The sequence below is a fragment of the Cyanistes caeruleus genome, chromosome 14 (assembly GCF_971803275.1).
Source record: "Cyanistes caeruleus chromosome 14, bCyaCae1.hap1.1, whole genome shotgun sequence".
Taxonomy (NCBI): Eukaryota; Metazoa; Chordata; class Aves; order Passeriformes; family Paridae; genus Cyanistes; species Cyanistes caeruleus.
The window spans coordinates 2863341-2884953 of NC_141714.1; the positions used below are offsets into that span (position 1 = coordinate 2863341).

The 21613-nt window shown below is 40.2% G+C and overlaps 1 protein-coding gene and 1 long non-coding RNA gene across 3 annotated transcripts in view; one reads left to right on the plus strand and one right to left on the minus strand.

The window, feature by feature from the left end:
* The window catches only part of ABCB7 (ATP binding cassette subfamily B member 7), a 35593-nt gene that overhangs the window by 4379 nt on the left and 9601 nt on the right, over nucleotides 1-21613 (minus strand). For both annotated transcript variants that reach the window (XM_086850129.1, XM_086850130.1), the window contains exons 4-14: nucleotides 18719-18838; nucleotides 11355-11487; nucleotides 10255-10523; nucleotides 9002-9090; nucleotides 8390-8477; nucleotides 7601-7775; nucleotides 6051-6208; nucleotides 5349-5512; nucleotides 5058-5187; nucleotides 4382-4553; nucleotides 723-826 (exon numbers count right to left, since the gene is read on the minus strand). In XM_086850129.1, the coding sequence (XP_086706255.1) occupies nucleotides 723-826; nucleotides 4382-4553; nucleotides 5058-5187; nucleotides 5349-5512; nucleotides 6051-6208; nucleotides 7601-7775; nucleotides 8390-8477; nucleotides 9002-9090; nucleotides 10255-10523; nucleotides 11355-11487; nucleotides 18719-18838 (1602 nt within the window). The remainder of the gene's footprint in view (nucleotides 1-722; nucleotides 827-4381; nucleotides 4554-5057; nucleotides 5188-5348; nucleotides 5513-6050; nucleotides 6209-7600; nucleotides 7776-8389; nucleotides 8478-9001; nucleotides 9091-10254; nucleotides 10524-11354; nucleotides 11488-18718; nucleotides 18839-21613) is intronic.
* On the plus strand, nucleotides 264-5276 carry LOC147650497 (uncharacterized). Its single transcript, XR_015276173.1, has 2 exons — nucleotides 264-471; nucleotides 3419-5276. It is a non-coding gene; the product is annotated as an uncharacterized LOC147650497 (long non-coding RNA).

Sequence of the window (21613 nt, forward strand, 5' to 3'; positions counted from 1 at the left end):
TTTCAGTGCTATATGGATGTACAGTTCATCCTCTGCATTCTTTGCATCTGGAAAATGGAAGTAATTTAGTGATTACAGGTCAACAAATTCACTCAATAACCTGCATAAGTGAACAGAGCTGTAGCTTAGCTCATTTTTGATGAGTTTAGTTTAGGAAATTACTGCTGGTGCTGAGAGTTTTGTGCTTAAACAAAGATGTTGTTATGAAGGATGATGCAGCTCCTGTCACAGTGTCCCCACATCCATGTCACAGCCCTTCCTGTGGAATGAACACAAATGAACACCAGCACTGCAGGTCACACCCACCTCACCTGCATGTGCTTCACAACAAACAAGGTTTCTCCTGCATTATGTCCCAACTATTTAGAAGGCTTTTTTGATGGATGCTAGATGGCATCTAAACACCTTCTGAAGTGGACTGGAAAGCTTCACACTTCATGGCCACCAGCTTCAAGGGATGAATGCATCAAGGTGAGTGGGATTTCCAGAGTGGAAACAGAAAATATCCCAGAGACAGCTGATATTCCCCACTATCTCCAGGCAGATGGACTGAGCATCTCTGCTTTGCTCTTTAGGGTAACAGCTTAGACGTAGCATCTCTTAATAATACTGAGAAAACCCTTGCAAAAGAACAGACTTTTGAGAGGAATAGAACATGGAAAAGCATCAGAATCAAACATCATTGCATCACTTAAATTTTAGAATTTTTTATACCAATTTACCTCTTCTGTAATTGAATCTAAAGATGATGTGGCTTCATCATAGAGAAAAATAAGTGGCTCCTTTAACATTGCTCTAGCAATTGCAACTCTTTGCTTTTCTCCTCCTGAATGAGGGGGAAAGAGGAAAAAAAAGAAAAAAATATTAAGTTACAATTGTGATAGTCTAAATTCAAAAGCAGACATGATTTTTGAGGGTTGGCTGTTGGCTTTTTTTCCCTTTTTTTAGTAGACATCATAGTCACTGCTGACAAATGTCTGACATGTTACATAAGATAGCACACAAGTTCCTGCTCCCTGGTAAATTTAGTGATTCAAGATTACTCATCCTTTTGGAAAAGGACAGAGAACTATTTTGTATCTGCTCCAAGGCAAGAGTCTGACACAGGTGAGTAACAATGCTGTTGAGTTACTCACTCTGTACACCTGGGAGTAGGAGCCCATTCACTCAGCCCAAGCTCTGCTCCATCCAGTAACTCCGAACACACAAATCCAGTTTTCTCTCACCACTGCTCTGTCCACACCGGCTGTATTGGATTTCAGGGCTCACACATGGTGTCTTTCAGGTCTCTCCTTGATATTTATCCAACTTTCCACCCCATAATGGCAAATTTCACCCAAGAACAGTTAATATTGTACTGAAAACCACCTTCAGCCTGCCACCTACAGCCTGGTGGTTTCTGATATAACCCAGTTTCAGACTAGTTTCCTTCCTAAACAATTCTTACAGCCAACATCTACTCAAGAATAACTCAGGGCAACTTTTACAGACAGGAAAACAGGTGCATTTGAGAACTTAAAATCTGCTAAACATTTGGTATGCGACGCGAACACGTCACATTTGTGCACTTGTCCTCCTTTGTTTTATTCAAGACTTCAAAACATTCCATTTAATACCATTATATTCTTGTTAATGTTCCATTCCTATCAGGAGAGAACATGCTTTCATAAACCATTTAAAAGGCTGGTGGTAATGCTGCAGTTCACATTTTAAACTGTCTTTGGCAGAACTCAGGAGAAATTAGAAATGTATGATTTACTCAGTCTGTTTTTCAGTGTGCTCTCCCCTCTCTCCCCTGTACAGCATCTTCAAAACTCACAGCTTGACATTATCCATGTTTGAAAGACATATTTCAGTAAGCAGATCCCTCATATTTGCAGCAGATCCACTTGTCTAATATTCCCCATTCACACTCAGGGCAGCAGCACAGTAACTGTTCCATTCACAAAGTCAGGAACTTGGGGCTGTTGCAGCTCTGACTATTTATTACACATCTATTAGACAACACTGATGTGGGTTCTACTTGGAACAACCCAAATAACTTGTTTTTCATTTTTTATTCTTGATGAATGAATCCTTGAGAACAGTAAGAACTGCACAAAATGCTACATCACCATTTAAATTGGCAAATCTGTCATTGCAGCTAAAATCTTGTTTTTCCATTGTGCACATAAACCCCTGGATTTTAAAGAGAACCACTTCAATTCACACAGCTTTTACTCACTCTATTCCTGCCACAGAATAACAGAAAAAATCAGGACTTTGTGTTCTACTTAGACTTGAAGAAGCCTCACACAACTAAAAAAAAAATCCCACAAACTGATTCTGAAATTAATCCAATACATATCCTTATAAGAATTTAGGGAGCTAATCTACTATTGAGAGAACTATAGATTCCAATTAGCAGTAGCTTTTTACAGAGCCACTGAAGGAACTCAGAGCCTTCCATGTGATATCTCCAATCCTTTGAACAATGACACCATTTCTGAGAGCACTGGCCTGAGACTCCTGTACCCTGGCTGCACACATTCCTGAAGCTTATTTACTACTGGCATTTGTCAATATTCACCTAACTGTTGCAAACAAGAAACAGAAGCTGTTCTTTCAGTGGCAGATGCCTACTCAGAGCTCAGAAGAATTCCACTGTCTTTCTCCTGAGTATTTTACATACTCTTTCCTCTTTAAGTACAAGCAAAGCAGGAAAAGAACACCATTCCCTTACCTTTCTCAACACCACCTTTGTGGAAGCACTGGCAGGTGGGTGCTTATAACCATCCCAGTGGCAGCACAAACTGAAGGATGGAGGAAAGGCAGAACCCATTTTCAGAAAGGCTCCATTACAGGAGTCTTGAGGTCAGGAGGAAACTCCAACATACCCACACACAATGCTACAGACTCAGAAAGGGACACAGAATCATTCAGGTTGGAAAAGCCCCACAAGACCATGAAGCCAAACTGTTCCCCCAGCCACCACTGACCCATGTCCCCAAGTGCCACATCCACATGCTGTTAAATCCCTCCAGGCATGAGGAGTCCACCACTGTCCCAAGAAGCCTGATCAAATCTTTGGCTGAAGAAATTTTTCCTAAAATCCAATCTAAACCTCAACATGAGGTTAAAGCTTTCAGCAACCTGGTCTGGTGAAAGATATCCCTGCTCACAGCAGAAGGGTTGGTCTAGATGATTTTTAGCAAGTTCCCTCCAACTGAAACCATTCTACTCTTCTATAAACACCAAGACATTTCAAACCTATTGTCAGTCAAATCCTCTTTCTAGCAATTATAAGTGTGGGGAGACAGGCAGCACAAGACAAATCTTTCATTGTTAGCACGATTCTCTTCAGTTCTGCCAGTACCTATTTAGCACCTTCTATTCCCTCATCCAGATCTGTGCTTCACATATTTTATTTCCCTTCTAGGTCTCTGCATAATCCCCTTCTGCAGCATGCACACTTTCTCTGGCACTCCTGCTCTGGGTACAGGCTGTACCCTCTGATCCCCTGTTTCAAAGGCACCAGGACACCTGATTGCAGCAGCTGCAGAGAAAGAAATCACCCTCAGAACTGCCTCTGCAACAGGCAGCACCTCTGTCTGCACCCACTGCATTCCTCAGCATGATCAGAGCTTGAAGCACGCCTAAAGTTCCCAATTCTAGTCCACTACCCAAACAGATCATGAGAAAAATCACTTTTACTTAGCTGAACCTCCAGCCTCACTTATAATCTCATTTAACACTATTCCCTGAAAATACATTCTTTTGAATATCTTGCAGACTACAGCTGCCTAAAACTGTAGACTTTCATATTAATATTTAGCTTTTACAGGTAGGTATTTTGGGCTCCTCTTTACAAGGACATTGAGGGGCTGGAATGTGTCCAGAGACAGGAACAGAGCTGGGGAAGGGTCTGGAACTCAAGTCCTATGAGGAGCAGCTGAGGGAACTGGGCGTGCTCAGGCTGGAGAAAAGGAGGCTGAGGGGGGCCCTTCTGGGTCCCTGACAGGAGGGGGGCAGCCAGGTGGGGATCAGGCTCTGCTCCCAGAGAACAAGAGACAGGATGAGAGGAAATGACCTCAATCTGTTCCAGGGGAGGCTCAGGTCAGATGTTAGAAAAGATTTCTTCACTGAAGGGTCAGGCATCAAAACAGGCTGCCCAGGGCAGTGGAGGAGTCACCATCCCTGGAAGTGATCCAAAAAGGAGTGGACGTGGCACTTGGTGATGTGGTTTAGTGGGCATGGTGGGATTTAGTCAAAGGTAGGACTTGCTCTTGGACTTGTTCTCCCACCTTAAAGATTCTGTGTTATAAGCTAAAAGCAAACCTGAGGACTAAGCTCTGCATGAAACTGTGGCAGAAAAAGTGATACAAAGAAGCTGGGAGCCAACCTGAGAGCTTGAGTCCTCGCTCCCCGACCTGGGTGTTGTAGCCATTGGGCATCCTGAGGATGGCATCGTGGATCCCTGCCAGCTTGGCCGCCGCGTACACCTCCTCTGCTGTGGCCCCCGTGTTGCCGTAGAGCAGGTTGTAGTAGATGGTGTTATGGAAGAGAACAGCATCCTGTATTTGTGGGAAGCACATTTTAAATAAGAAACCATCAACAACAGCTTCAAAACTGTCCCCAGCCCGTGAAAGAATCAATACAGAATGGCTTGTATTTTCCTTTATGCAGCCTGAAGGTAAAAGCGTTTGGGGAAATTTCTTCTCCCAAAAAAGGGATTAATATATTTTGTGTCCTAAATATGTATGTCATGCATACTTTCACCACTTTGCTAACTCATTACAGGTGGTAATCAAGTATAAAGCTAAATCACTTAAAGCTGGAGGCAGTTTCTCATGGGGAGGCTTAAACACATTTCAGAAATTGGATCTATATGATGATGCATATAAAAACAAATATTTCCTGGGGGGAAAAAAGTCTAGCTCCTTTGAAAGTCACCATGCAGCATCACTGCAATAGGACTGGCCTTCACTGAACCAGTGCCAGATACTGAGAATTACTATTACAATAGACTAGAATTACTGTTCCAATGGACTGTCTGGGGAGAAGGAAACATGGAATACCTGAGGCACAACTCCTATTGCCTTTCTCAGACTTTCCAAACTGACATCTTGGATGTTCTGTCCAGCAACATAAATATTTCCTTTCTGAGGTTCATAGAAACGAAATAATAACCTCACAATGGTGCTTTTCCTAGAATTGAAAAGAATTGAAGTTAATGTTACATCCTGGTTTGTCATTTACAATCTCCGATCGGAACTGATGTAAAAACAAAATAAAAAGCAAACACAAGCAGCACCATATTTAAAAAACTAAATTCTGCATTGATTGGCATATTTAGTCCATTTACCCACCCTGACCCACTACCTCCTACAATGGCCACTTTCTTTCCTGCAGGGACTTCAAAAGACACTCCAGCAAGGACTTTCTGCCCCTCCAGGTATTCAAAATGCACATTGTCAAAGGCGATGGAAGCAGTCTGAGGGGTGATCTGCAGGGGTGGAGCCAGTTCTTTGTCCTATGAAAGGAAGAGTTCCACTTTATCTACTGCCCAGAAATTATCTCCAACACTTCAACAAGCTCAACGGTCCCTTTCCCACCTCAGAAAAAGGCAAACAGACACTCCAGCTCAGATATGTGGAAAATAACCATCATTTGCTGCACAAGTGACATTGGTTTGCTCCTCCTTTATCCCAAAGGAGGTAAAAATTCCTGCTGTAAACAGTCTGCCTCATAAGTTCTTTTGCAATATATTCTGCATCATTAATTACCAATAAAAATTCAAGCACGAGGCATGAATACTTAAATAAAAAAAAATCTTAATACAAACACAGCTTCCATGAAGCAATTTTTGCTTCTCTTCAAGTAAAAAAAAAAATCAACTGCTATTGCAGTAACTGTACTTAAAGAGGAGCCAGAACAGCAACCTCACACACAACAACTCTTTCATGGATAGAAATTAAACCTGGAAGATCAGAACACAGTGAAATGATGCCATTGCCACACACAGCCCTGTTAAATACCCAGACAATTAGGGAAACTAAGCTACTACTTACTTTAATTTTGGTATCTACACTGAGAAGTGTAAACAAGGTATTCATATCTATCAGTGCTTGTCTTGTCTCTCTGTACACTGTTCCCAGGAAGTTCAGGGGCAGAGAAAGCTGGAACAGCAATCCATTCACCATTACCAGATCTCCAACAGAAAGGCTTCCTTAAGACAAAAGGGGTGTGAGAGAATAAGGAGACTTGAAGGGTTTTCCTTTTAGGATGCACCAAAAGAAAAAATCAAGTCAATCCAACTTGATTTCTTTTATCCCATTTCTAAACCCAGATGTTTAAATAACAAACAAAACCCCAGAACTCATACAGGGGTATGAGTACAGGTATGAATACAGGGGTGCTTGAAACGAATGGCAATGTTTATGTTGATTTCACTTTTAAAAATATATAATAGCACTGGCAAATAAGGCAAGCAGCACATACAACATCAGATTATAAAATCCACAGAGAGGCCTAAGGAAGTTAAAAGGGGAGGAAATAATATATGGAAGCATACATCAAGAAAGACAATCTTAAGCACAAATACAGACAAATCCAAGTGATAGAATCTGTCATGATCAAGAGAGAGCTTTCATGCTGTATGTGCAACAGAGCTGCCAAAACACACTGAGAACCTCTGGGCAGCTCAGTATCAAACAGGCTGATCAAGGGAAAACTCAGGATGTCACAGCAGCTAAAGGTAAAGTGGCAGGTCAGTTCAGCTGAAACAGGCCCAGAAAGATGATTTAAAGCCATATTCCTACCATCCTGCTTCAAGCCATTCTAAATCTTCCTAAGAACAGCCATAAACTGCACCTACTGACTGATCTCCTCAGAGTAACCCTTCCCTGCCCTGGCATCTTTAAAAAGGGCAAAGCAGATGCAAGAAGGAGCACATGGTATAAAGGTCTGCCCTTCAAACGCTTCTGGATGCTAACAGTCTTTAAAGCATCATTATTTTTACTCTAAAACCACCTTGCTTTAGCAGAGCCTTACCCTAATCCTGTATTTGAAGATTGTAATGTGTCTTCCTAACCAAGGAGGATTTATTTTATGTAGTAAATTAGACAAGTATAGAACAGATGGAAGCAATTCTTTCAATAATGTGCCCTTATTAATGTAAGGAAAGTGAATTATTGGTAACAAAACCACTGGAGACAAAGCACAGGGGTCTATATACACTGAGTATTGCCAATGGGAAGGGAGAAGGGCAAAAAGAAAGGATCTTTGTAGAAGGTCCACAGAAATATTTTTATCTATAGAAGTGCCTGTCAAAAACCTTCAAGAAAAACTTCCTTTAGTGACATTTTCTTGGGATCTTTCTTTAACTGCTGAACTTTTATGTTTTTGATAAAATCATAATATGATTGAAAGAGTCATTGAGAAACAGATATAATGCAATTAATAGTACCCCAAGAAGCAGAAATAGACAAAACTTAAGCAAAAAGTTCTCAACCAAAACCTCTCCAAACGAACTATCACATCAACCCTCAGTTAATTAAAACTAACACCTCTGTTATGGTGTAAAGGAGACTCATTTTAGGCTTACAGACAGGTGAGTTACCTGCAACAATGCCCTGGCTGGCAAGCACCATGATGGCTGTTAAACCCACACTAAATATAGCGCTCTGGCCAAAGTTGAGGAGAGCTAAAGTAGAGGTAGTCTTCAGGGAAGCTTTTTCATAGGTCTTCAGGAACTCATCATACCGTTGGGCTTCGTATTTTTCATTATTGAAATACTACAATATAAACAAAAATGGTAAATGTGACAGTGACAAACAAGTTGAATTGTTTAAGGGGCTGTAAAATCCAGTATGAACAGACTGAGTGCACTGACACACACACAGAGCTCCTCTCCCACAGTTCTAACAACTGAAGGAAACAATCACAGAATATCCTGAGTTGGAAGGGACCCACAAGGATCATCCAGTCCAGCTCCTGCCAAGGACACTCCAACAATCCCACCCTGACAGCGTTGTCTGAACACTCCTGAAGCTCTGGCAGCCTTGGGGCTGTGCCCATTTCCTGGGAGCCCGGGGGAAGAATCTTTCCCCAATATTCAACCTAAACGTCCTCTTCAAGACTAAGTTTACTCTCTGCAGAAATTGATGGTCAAGGCAATTCAGCCATGAAAGAAACTTCTCACTCTTTATTAACAAAGAGATTTTATTTCCAGCCCCCACTAAAAACCTTCCTGCTTCTCTTGTCAATGCCACGCACTACTCTTCAAACGAATAATGCTTAAAAATATGCTATTGCTCCAAATATGCCCTTTAAAGATGAATCTTATGACTCACTTCCCTAAGGCTGACAGAAGCAAGACAAAGAGCCTGGTAGTAAAGACTGGCCTTACCTTCACAGTCTCATAATTCAGGAGCGAGTCAATGGCAGCGTTACCGGCATCGTTGTCAGCTTTGTTCATTTCTATCCGAAACTTAGTCCTGGGAAAGGAAGGTTTGATCCAGTCACTGATGCCTTAGATTTTAGCTTTTCTATTTTTCAAATCCTGTACTGCATTAGTGTGTAACTCTAAACTCCATACAGAGTGTCAGGTAACTGTCTTCACATTTTGGTCAGACAAAACAATTCCTCTAGGCCTGAAATGTGAGTCTGCTCTACTGCTTCAGGGCGCAAAAGGTATCAACAAAAGTGAATTGGAAGGGAGCAAACTGGGGGAATATGACTTCATTACCTGAAGCTGTAATTGGAGGATTAACCCCTGATATGTAAATGGACCAAATTTATAATTGTCTGAAAAACTCGTGTCCATCATCCATGCTGGGTGGATCCCCAGAGGCTTCTGACTGCCCAAGGTGAACCTGTTTGAAGGCCTTTAATAAATCCCCACTTTATTCTCTTAACTTTGCCTGGCCTCTGTTCTAGGCAGCCACTGCAAGGCATCGTCACAAGTTCAGGCTGAGGCATCAGAGCACCCTGAGGAATGTGAGGGCAGGGCCTGCCTTACCTCCACTGTGTGATTCCTATCGTGAACGCTGCGTAGGCTCCCAGTGTCCCCAGAGTGACCAAAGCAAACTCAGCACCACATTTGTAATACTGGAAGATTTAAAATCAAATGAAAAAAAAAATAATCATCATAGTTTTGAAAACTTTGCCGTTGTCTCCATATGAGTTATCCTAATTTTAAGACAAGAAATGATGGTCCCTCCCAAAACAATCCCTGCACAGCTTAAGGCTAAATAAAGGCTTAAACTCAAAAGGAAAGCAGCAAGAAGGATTTAGATGAAAAGATTGGAGGCAATAACCAAGAGCTAGTGTACTTAATACTGCAGAGTTATTTTCCACATTAGAAAAGATAAATGCTGCTGATGCTTGTGCTGTTTTCACAAATAAGTATTTGTTTCCATGCTTTTTCAGTGGATTTTGAAAGAGACCTGAAGACTGTAGAAGAAGAAATAAATGGCCTTGCAAAAGAACTTAGGAAGCGTTTTCTGTACTTCAGGGCACATCAGGAGAGAAAAGCCCTAAGGAGGGTTGGCTGACAGCCAGCCTGGTCTGCAACTTCCACTGGTTAGAAAACCTAACCCAACCTCAACAGGCATTTCATTGCTCCATTCAAACTTGATTAAATCCTTCCAAAAAGGCCAATAAACAGAACCAGATTCTTGTGTTTAATTTAGTCTGAGATACATAATCAAGATTTAGATTTTTTGCACCCAAATAATACCCCAAGATCCTGACTTCAAAGACAGAAAGTGTGATTTTTTGTTTTTATAGATGTTTAAATTTCAGGGTATTAAGCTTAAAACCTGCCAGGAGAAGCCTATTTTCCAAAAGCTAATTTTCACTTTTAAGTTCTGGATAAGTCCAGATCAGTATTCAGGAAAGAGCCAATAATCACTCCCCTCCTCTATCTCTGAATACACTAAACCACAACATTTTTATTCTGTTTTCTCACTATTCACCTGAGTATATTTGTGTGCAGTTTACTTTTCTAGTTTCATTTTCCCAACAATTCTGAAGAAAAACATTAAAAATTGTCCACATAAATGCAACCGGCCGAAGAGAGGCTTTAAATGTGAAAATAATTTCAAATAAGCTGATTTAAAGTAACTGATATTTGAAAACTACAGTTTGCTCTCTTTTACAGCAGTTGCTTTCACCTTGTAAATTCAATTATCATTATTAATACTCAGTAGACTTTGCTAAGAGCATCATTCCCCAATGAGACAATTCCAACAATGACTAAACCACACTTACCAGAATTCCACTGACCAGAGCCACTTCAAACATTGTGGGTCCCAGGTTAAACACTAAAGCACTGAGAACAAAGCTGATGCCCCTGGTGCCTCTGTCGATGGTTTTTGACAGTGCTCCTGTTTGCCTGCTTAGATGGAAGGCCAGATCCAGGTTGTGAAGGTGCAGGAAAACATTCTTGGCAATCCTCCTGATTGAATTTTGAGCTACTTTTCCAAATACTGCATTTCTCGCTTCATTAAATAACGCTGCCCCAGCTCTTGAGATACCATCTAAAAAGGGATGAAGAAGTTTACAAAATGAAAATAATTATATTTTCAACTTCCCTTCATGCATGAAATTACACTAGACTCATTCTTTATATATTTTCAACAATTTTAGTTCAAAGGTAATTTATACTTAATTGGCCCAAGCTTTATGCAATTTTTCATTTATAAACCATTGTGCACACATTTAAATCAGTTTCTTTTGCAGCTGGTTATAAGAAAGGGCAGGATTTATAATCAAGAATAATTTCTATAAGCATTATTTCATTTTTTAATTGGAATACCAGAAGCAAGGTCAGAGAGTACTGGGAACAGACATCAACAGAGAGTAACTATGAAATTGTTAAAATATTCTGGGGGCTCTGGCAGAGCTGGGGGTGCTTACCTGGAGAAGAGAAGGCTCCAGGGAGACCCCAGAGCACCTTCCAGGGCCTGAAGGGGCTCCAGGAGAGCTGGAGAGGGACTGGGGATGAGGGATGGAGGGACAGGACAGAGGGAATGGCTCCCAGTGCCAGAGGGCAGGGCTGGATGGGATATTGGGCAGGAATTGTTCCCTGAGAGGGTGGGGAGGGCTGGCACAGGGTGCCCAGAGAAGATGTGGCTGCCCCTGGATCCCTGGAAGTGTCCAAGGCCAGGCTGGACAGTGCTTGGAGCAGCCTGGGATGGTGGGAGGTGTCCCTGCCCAGAGGACACCTCCTTTATGGACGCTTCCAGCCCAAAGCACTCTGTGATTCACAACCAGCTGTGATGCTCAGCAGTGTAATGGGCAGGAGCTCTGCTGAGCCCCTCCCTCCCTGCAGACCCTTAACTCCCATCACCATTTGGAAATGCACTCACAGCCCACGAGGACAGCAGTTGCCAGGGTGGCCGCAGTGCTTGGGGCATCGCCGAGGTTGAGCACGTTCCCAGACACCTGGTTGAGGCTGTCCACTGCATATTTAAACATGAAGGGAACCAATATATTCATGGCCTGAAAGCAGGAGCACACCAATTAGATCATTTGCATTAAAACATCTATGGAGCATGACTACTTTTTTCTGAAACTGCTCTACTGTCATATTTAGTCCTTAAGCACTTAGTGCAGGTGAGTTGGCTCTTTATTTCAAGCACAATGTTTTCCACTGTTAAATCCTTGCTGCTGGGACTGCAGGGTTACTTTGTCTATCTCACTTTTAAATATGGATTTCTATCCTCAACAAATCACTTGAAGTGAGGCTGAGCTCTCAGGCCAGCAAGGCAAGCCCAGGAAAGGAGCAGCAGCCACACACAGGGCTACTAAATTGTGTCATTATTTGGAGCTGTTTGCTCTTTGTGATGCTGACAGTATTCAGTGTGAAGAAGCTCTGTTACACAGGAAACCACTCACCTGCACTTTGCTAACACTGGGTCACTGGGCTGGATTAAACCAAAGCTCCAGAAGTCAAAGAAAATAAACCAACCCCTCCTTTGTCTCTGTTAATACTCCCCTAAAATTTAAATAATGCTTTCCCTTTGCAACATCACCCCAAACATTAATTTGGTATAAGCATTAACCCTGGGGTTTGGTACAGCAGCAAAAAAGACTTTCTGTACAGTCTGTAAGACACTACTGTACAAATATGAGTTTTCAAAAACATTAGTCACATCTACCACTATCACCCAGTGTGACACCAGTGGTCACCCCTGTAGATGTGAAACCCCAAACAAATGGATATGTAAACACAACAACTTCAGCAGTTTTTTATTTGCACAACTGTAGCACAAGACAATATGGAAAATCTCACAGAAAACATAAAATTCCTAAGTCTTGTTAGTGCACCATTGTTACACTGCTCACTTATACCAACAAGAAAGGCAATTTACAGACAAACTTCATAAATGTAATAGAATTTCTTAATTCAAACTGCTCCTAACTGTTAAGATTTGAAAATAAGGACACAACTTTTTTAGCAGTTGAACAACTATGCTATGACCTACAATCTTAAAATCACAGCAGATGTTAAAATACTTTACAGCAAGTTGACTTAGCTTAAATTGGGCTTTTTCTTTTAGTATTTGGAAAAAACTTGTGGGTAGATGACAAATTATTTTACATGAGAAGAAACAAAAAACAGAAGCCAGATTGATACAGATATTTCAGATCTCTCCACCAAATGTTTTGGATACCCACTTAGATCTCAATTGTATTTAGGGACATCTGTCAGAGCTGAAAAGCCCAGGGAAAAAACTGTAAATTAACTGGATAAAACTAGATTTTGAGAGAAAAGAGTGATAAAGTCATTCTTAAGTTCAGTCCAAATTCAAGGGGGAAGACAGACTTCCAAGAGTTCTAATGACTGTCCCAGTATCCAATATTCTCAGTTTTACAAATTATGGCAAATAGTGGAAGGTATGAACTTCACCAAGAAGAGTAATTGAACTTCTGAAAATATTTTTGTAAACTATAGATTTAAATTTTAAAAAATGTAATTTTTTATTTTAATCTGTGTTGCTATTTTTTTTAGACAGTGTTTTAGGCTTAAGATTTAAATGAAAATGAGGAAGGGATTAATTTTCTCCTCTTTCCCCATGTCTCCTATGAAATACATTAAAAAACACCTCAAAATTCTCAACACAGCATAATTTAGATAATACCTGAGAGGAGATACAAGAGATCTGAGGGCACCTGGCTGAGGTTAGTGCTGGTTTGTTAGTGACTGAAAAGAGAAAACAGCTGAAAGATCAGGTCCTACTTCAAACATTCCTCTGGAGCTTGTCCAGTGCAGCTTGAGAGTCCCTCAGCCTCAGGTCCCCTTCTAACAGATGGGAATTGTGGAAATCTCAACTCCCTCTCCCTCCCCCTGTATAACCAAACAACTCCACTTTGCCTTCAGAGATACTGAAACTCGATTTTGGGGTGGCATTTTGTTCTTAATAAAGATGAATCTACTGCCATGTGTGTTCCAGTGACAACCAACATGACAAAGTGCAGGTTTTCCTGGGAGACACCTCTCAAGAGAAAATAAGAATATTGTAATGCAGATGGTCTTCATTTGCTGCAGATTCTTACAAATCTCTCTGCAGGGATTTTATTCCTCACCAGACTGTTACACTACAGGTAGTTTTGAAATAGAACTACAGATATATTTAAAGTCCATTTAAAGAAAAGAGATGTATTCTTTAAACTGCTGTTCTCCACTCACAATTAATTTAACTGGTAACAGCCTACAATTTTGCAGAAATGTCTTCTTTTACATCAATATAATTCTTCCCAATAGAGTTTTAAATGAAATTTAAAGCCTGGTCTCAGGTTATAGTTGTTCTGACTCCTGGAGGGTAAAGCTTGAATAAGAACAAGGCAGCATGGTATTGCATTTCATTAGCAATCAAGACAGTCTGCTTTCCAGCAATTTAAAAAGAGAAAAGTTAATCTTACAAAGTTTATAGCAAGAGATGAGAGGCCATTATTAGAAACAGGCCTTTCCTACTCAATTTGTTAAGTCAATGAGATCACGTTCATAGTAATGGAAACAAAATTTCATCCTTCTGCATAAATTCACAGTTCTCTTTTTGTATTTGCTGGCACAGAACAAAAAGCTTTAAGCACACCTTGGTAGACCATGAAAATCTACCATGAAAAACAATTGTCTTACACAATATATCTGTACAGGCTTCCCTCCTCTGCCTAATGCCTGAAAGCTTGATAACAATTCCCATTAAAAAGACTCTTTTAATATGAATTTGTACATTTTCTATTTCTGGGTTTGAATTAATAGCTTATCCTTGCTTGAATTTATTGGAAAGCAAATACAGCATCCCATGAAATCATCCCAACTCAATTGCCCACATTTAACAGCAGGTTGCCCTAGAATGAATCATGAGTAAATGAGTTTAAACATTTTTTAATGACTGCACTGTTTTAAACTGACAGTGCAATATCATCTTTATTCCCCCATGGGACTACATCACTTTTAAGGCAAACAGCCTTATCTTTCATTTTGCTCTTCCCAACATTTTTTGTTTAGTAAAGATGATGAATTAATGACAGGCTGAACCCCAACAAGATAAAACTGGTCCACAGCAAACTTTTCTTTTGACAATAATTCAGTGAGAAACGCTGGCATGAAGATGACTGAATTTATCTCTGGACCAATATAAACATACACACCCAACAGCTCCATTTGTAGAGATACACACAGAAATCTCCATCCCCTGTGGAGGAAAGACATCTAAAGAAGCTCCAAAATGTGCTCCAGATGAGGGAAGAAGAGCCTGGCTTCATGGCTTCTTCAAATTTAATGATGACCTGAACTACAATTTTTCCAGTAGGATAAAAACCCAAACCAATTTTAAATACTTTTCACCTGAAACTCCTCCAAAAGGTAACAATTTCTAAAGGTTTATTGCAATTATTTAACTCCATCTGAGCCCCCAGAAAGAGCTCAAACACCAACATCACAGGAACATGCTTCACTGATCTGAGAGATATCGTTATCTTTGCATGCAGGCAGAATTTGCAATTCAACCCTTGTGTCCTGCCTCCTTAGCCAACCATTCCTGTTCTGAAACTTATGGAATTAGCAGTCAGTAGAAATGCAGAGAGTCTGAAAGAATTCTTTGGCTCATGAATAACACATGCCTGGTCTGTGACCAGAAGGGCAAAACCCACTGCAGGCTGACAGAGGTGACAAGTGATTTTGTCATATTCATGTGTTTAATCCAGCTCCTCAGAAGCCTGAGCACTTTTTTCCTTGTGCCACAGAAGAAAATGGGAAGAAACAGAAAAGTAAGGAAGCATTTGCTATACATTCACCAGTAGAGAAGCCAAAAAAAAGGGGGAAGGAACATGGAAAAAGAAAATCCAGATATGCAGAACCTGAGCATGTGTCTGAAAACACAGATAATGCCCTGTGTACTCCTCACACCTGCCTTCCTCTTCCATCCTTCAGATTGTGTACACACATCTAGATAGGCTATAAATATTTAAAGTAAAAATTTAAAGTGTGTCAAAATAATACAACAAATCTTGCAAAGAAGAAAAGACCTCACTAGCCCTGGAGCAGACTCCATCCTGTCATAAAAAGCCATACTAACAGCTCACTTTGAAGGCTCACAATACCACTGGCAGTTATGTGGAGACAAAAAGGAACCAAAAATCACAATAATTTCTTCAATGACAGGCAACTGGGCCCCACAAAAGGAGTCAAGACAGATTGTAACTGCAGGCTCTTCAGTAGCTGCACACAAACTGGCTTTTGTTTTGAAAGTGAATTTTACTGAACTGGAAGATTTAAAGAGACAAATTATTTCTCAAGCAGCAGGACAAGGAGAAATGAACTCCAGCTGTTTTGTGGGTGAGTAACCAAATTAAACTGGGGGTGTGTTCCTCACATTTTCTCCTTGTGGCTGAGAATTTCATAACCTACCTGTCCTCTGTGATTCCATGGAGTTTTCAGGATAAAACCAAAGCCACCTTACAGCCTCTGTATTTTAACTGGAAACCTAATGTTGTAAATTCAGAGGTATAAAACCTGAAAATCTTTTGTCAAACTCAGAAGGAATTGGCCAAAAGGCTTACAGAAGTGTTCTGGGGGAAGGTGACTTGCAGCAGCCATCGTGACCTTAGAGTTCTCTATGCAAACCCCTCAGAAAGGGGGGTCTTTAGAAAAAATCCACAATAAGGATGTAAATCCTTCAGACACAGAATTCACTTTGTTCCATAGTGAACAAAGAAATCAGGCCAGGACTGCAGTAAGGAGAAAAACATGCTGGTGTTCATGTGCTGACACAATTATATAGCAGAAAAACTTTAACAAACAGCTTGTGTGGTCTGTGGAGTGCATTGTAATTAACCTCACAAGCAAGCAGAACAAAGGGCTCCCAAATGGGATAATGAGGAAACCACACACAATTACACATGGTCCAGGAAAGATACAGGTAAGCTACTTTGTATTGCATTTTCTCCAGGACAAAGTGACCTTTTGTTTGCTCTAGAAGGGCAGCAGATGTTCAGGGCTCAAAGATGTGACAGACTCACTACAGCTGTGGAATAAACTATTGCACATCACTTGTGTCACACTGACACTCACACTTAATATGATGAAGCAATTCAAGAAAATTCTTCCCACAAAGGAAGAGTGAGCACAGCTCTTAAGATGAAGGGTAACTCCTTAATTTGCAGTTATCCAACATTGCTTTGTAATGACAGAACAAAACAAAAAAAAGTAGCAAAGGACAGCTAGAAGACATCCATGAAATTTTTCACCCCTGGCAGTCATAACACATATATTTTCCACAGAGAGCTTGCTGTGTGTTTTCCCAATTAAATTCTTGTTTGCTCCAAAAAAACATTCTCACAAAACATTTCTACTTTATCAAGCATCTCTTAAAACTTGGGCAAAGCTCAACAGGTTTTCTGCTTTTCTTCAGAGAATCTGCTCTGGACATCAGGGCCTCTGGGCTGCCTTGTACAAATGTAAAGTGGGAAATTTAAGAGAACACTTCAGAGATCCAAACACCCAGTTACTTTCCCAAAGAGCAGTTCAGTGATTTTCTGAAGGAGGAAACATATCTCTCTCCCACTAGAAATAACACAGCACTTCTTTACACCAAATACAGAGCTGTTTGCAAGAGTCAAGGCATCCTGGTCATCAATTTTGTTTTCTTAACAGCCCAGAAAGCTGCTTGAAATATTAATAAGACTTCTTAAAGGCAAGGTACAGTGCTGCCACATGCAGGATTAGAGGCTGGATTCACATTCTCCATCATATTCATACAACACTACAAATTAGGGAAGAGAGAAGTGGGGAGAAGAAGAGAAAAAAATACTTCAAACATTTAAAAACTGCCTTCAGATTATTATTAACATTCCTAATAAGAGTCTTTAAAAAGGAAGTGAGTTAGAATAATTTTCATATCCACCTGGCAGATCTACATCACAAAACCTGAAGGCATCTGCATTTTGAGCAGTTTCCCCCAGAGTTTTAAAAGGCAGTGGAAAGAATTGCTGTGGGTTTGCCCAGGCACACAAAAAGGGGAGCAGCTCACTTGCACAGTCCAGACATATTCTGCATGTCATCACCTGCATTATCAAAAACATCCTCAACTGCAGCACAACCCAAATATCTGCTGGAGACAGTACCCACGAGTACCTGAGAGATAAAAACCTCTTGAGAAAGCACTGTAGACCAGCAATTCCTCTTCAGCTCACAGAAATGAGCACATTTCTCTCCCAAGCACTCCTCTTCTAACACCTACAGAGCTGAAATTTGTCTCTCCTCTCTTTTCAAAACATGGCAATGGTGCTGAGTGCTAATATTAGCTTTATGTTTGGTTAAAATTGCTGTACTTAAAAGCAACCCAACTGAGCTGGATGTCTCAATGGAATTCACAAAACTTCCTCCCAGTATTTTGCAATCAAATATTTCTTTTTTTTTTATTTAAAGCAAAAGGAGCTAACATTTGCTCTTCTGAACTATTTCTACAAGGTTTGCACAGAATTTGAATTATATCCCCTTTTAATCTGGAGAACACTTTTGCATGCCAAACTCTTTGAAAGAACAAATAAACACTATTGTTGTTGCAGGTCAGAATATAGAAGATCCTTTCACATAATGAAATAAAAGAAAGAGCAATCCTCCATTTCATAATCAAAGACTACATGAAAAGTTATTTGAATGAAGGCAGGGCTGTTAAATACAAAAAGGTTATACAGCTTCTCTCATATTAGGACACCAGAGGAGTCCCCAAAACCATTAATTCCTCTGTTATCCCATAGAGAAATATCAACAGACTGGAGATCAAATCCCCTTTCCACAGCACAGCAAGACCTGGGAATAGGCACCATCACACTGATCAAGTTCAGGGTTGAGAACAGGCACAGAGACTTGAAGAAATCCTGTCTGACAGCACCACACAAGAAGAGAAGAACAGCCTTTAACTCCCATTTCCTGTAATTTCTGAGGTAAATAATTAACTGGCAATGGAAAAACCTGAGCTCAATTAATGGGATCAAGGCAAACAAAAATTCTGGTTGTCATCATCACCTCCCTAAACATACACATGGGTATTACCTGCAGATACAGCCTGTTCCAAAATCCAAGCTATTATTCCTCATATATGCTCCTATGAAAAACCCAGACACCTTAAGAGCATAAAATCCCTTAAATACTAGAAAAGAGAATTATTCCTTGTGCAGATGAAAAGCAACTGTGAGAGTACAACAAGTATCTATCTGTTCTTACCTTGGCACTTGCCAGAAAGCCCAGGGAAATGGCGACCCTGGCCCGCAGGTCTGGCCTGTCTTTGGGCCACACGTAGGACAGCATGGCCCGGATGATCTTCTTGGCATCGATCTCCTTCAGCTGTGGGAAGGGACAAAGGCACTGCCTTACAAAGAGACCTTGGGAAGTAAAATAACTTATAAATAAGAATGAATTGTATACATTTGGATTGCTTCTCTATTTCATTTGACAGGAAACACATATTTGAGTCTGATTCAGTGTCTGAGACTAGGACTGCCTATGAACATTTCAAGCTGGAAGTTTTTAGGTTTATATCCCTGACATGCCTTAAAACATCCCATGTTCTCCATGGTGTAAGTCTGTCTGGCTGCACCTCCAACATAGAAAGCCATAATTCCTCATCCTGAAGTACTTCACAGAACAAATAAACTGACCTTTCTTTTTTATCTCCTCAAGGGCTTGTTACTTCTTTTTTGAAAGATGTTTTAAAATAGCTTAGAACCAACAGGAGAGAAATTTAAAAAAAATTAACTAATTAACAAAATAACTGAGGCAAGAAGGAAGCCTGAAAGGTCCACAATAAACTGAAACAGTTTGGAGAACATTCCCTGACACTGGATACTCAGGCTTCACAAGGCAGAGGATGTACATGGCCACATGCTGGCTTAACTGATGCTATCAATTTTAACTGAATTCTTAAAATAGGTTCCCCTCAAATCTCAGATTTTATTCTAAGTAAGAGCACAATCCATTTAACAAGAAAGCTTGAAAAACATTACTTTTTCTGTTTGGGTTTATTTTAAGTTTTGCTTTGGGATTGTTTTTCTGTTGTTGGGTTTGGTTGCTGTATTTTTTTACAAAAAATTAGGTTATTTTCCAGATGGACAGATGTCTATCACTGACACTTCTGCTTATCACATTGAACTCTCAAGCTAAGCTTTCTGCAGCCTAAACCATGTTTCCTAATTAAGAACAAGAGGATGTGCAGCAACACAGAGCACAGGTATCAACAACTCATTTTTCTGTGTTGGCTACACTGGGGTTAACTTGAAAGACACGAGGGTTATCTAAGACAGAAAGGAGGGCAGCAAGGGCAGCTAATCTCTCCATTTCAGGCAATGTTTTGTAGTGGGAAGGAGGGAGGGGAACAAAAAGTTAGTGCACACCTTTCAAAGATGACTCTTATGACAGAAGTCAGTAGGAAGGGGGACTATTATAATAAATCTTACTGTCTGAGGATAAACTGAATTAGAAAAGAAATTCTCTGTTAAGGTCTGGGGTGAATAAGCAAGAAAGGAGAGGTCTTTTAAAAGGTAAAATTGCTCAGGCAACCAGGGAAGCCAATCCTATAAAGGTAAGCTTTTAAAAGCACTAGGAAATTCATCTCAGTTTTTCTAGTCATAGCTTCAAGCAAAACCAAGACCTTTTGTCACCAACTGCAAATGTATTGGAACATTACGCAGGATAAGCACATTTCAAACTACTTTTAAAAAATGGATATATGGAAGATTTGTCAGTGGAGAGAGGATGCAAAAGTGCCTCTGTTGTGTCCTACCCACTTAAAAAATGGAGATATCTGCTGCAGCATATACATAAATCTTTTCATTTGAGCCAAGGATATGCATAAAACGCAGTTCAAACATGTGGAAAATATATTTGATCACCACTTACAGGTTAAAAGGAACTTAAAAAAAAATTGGTACCACATTAACACAAAAGATACAAAAGTGCAACAGAGCAGTTCTAATTATATGTTGCTATTGGCTAAGCAGACTTTGCACAGAAAAGCTATTAAAAGGAACAAAATATATTGGCTGCAAACAAGGAATCTATTTCCTTTTTTCATGGCTCTGAACGGTGACAGAAGTAAATCCATTTAGAAAAAAGTCAGGAGGCAGCCACTCATTTGCCAAAGGCCTTGCAAAGGAACAAGAAGAAATATCAAAGGATGCAAAATGCACACATATTACATCAAAGTTTACCATGAAATAAATGTTACTGTTGTACAGAAACATGAGTTAAAAATTGTTTAAATATGCAAGTGGCAACATTAAGAATTAAAATGAGCAATCTGTTCAATGGACTCAGGCCCTTTTTTGATTCTCTGAGGTACATAAAAAGGTTAAGAGACGAATTTATTTTACCTCCTTTTAAATGGCAGTAATGTTTTACATTTTCTTTCAAGGTCTATTTCTACAGAAATACAAGGAATGGAAGGAAAAAGATTATAAATCTAATACAGCAGGGAGCAAAGAAGGCAAGTCTTCCTCTTTTTGAATGCAGAACATTTTTAAAACACGCTATGCAATACTGAAGATTATTTGCAGAAGAATAACTATTGACCAACTTCCTGTCCCTTCTACCCGTCCCATCCACGTTCTAGACCTTTTAAAATACCTAAAGAGAGGGGAAAAAAGAAAGCCAAAAATCCTCTTCACAATCTCCATGGTTATTGAGCACTGCAAGGCATTCACTGGGCTGATCCTGTCACTTGGTGGATAAAGCCTGTGCCAGGATGATGAGCTGTCAGAAGCGGGATGCAGCAAAGTGGTAGTTTGACTTGAATTTAAGCTGTCACTGCTGATGAAGAGAAAAACACCCGGTTCTGGCTCCCTGTGTGCTCCCTCAGGGAGCTCTATCATCCCCTTTATTGTACCAGCACAAGATTTCTCCCCCTGCATGAGGTTATTCTCCCAACCACCACCAAAAAAAAACCCCAAAGCTGGTAAAGACCAGTTCTGATCTCAGTACTCAGCATACTCAGCACAGCAGCCACTGCTGTAAGTAAAAGTTATTTTGGAATTTAAAAAGTGTAAGTTTCTCTGGTAGTTACGTGTGAGATGAAGGTAATGTGCCCTTCACTCTGTGCTCATCCTTAACCTTCAGTTCTGTACC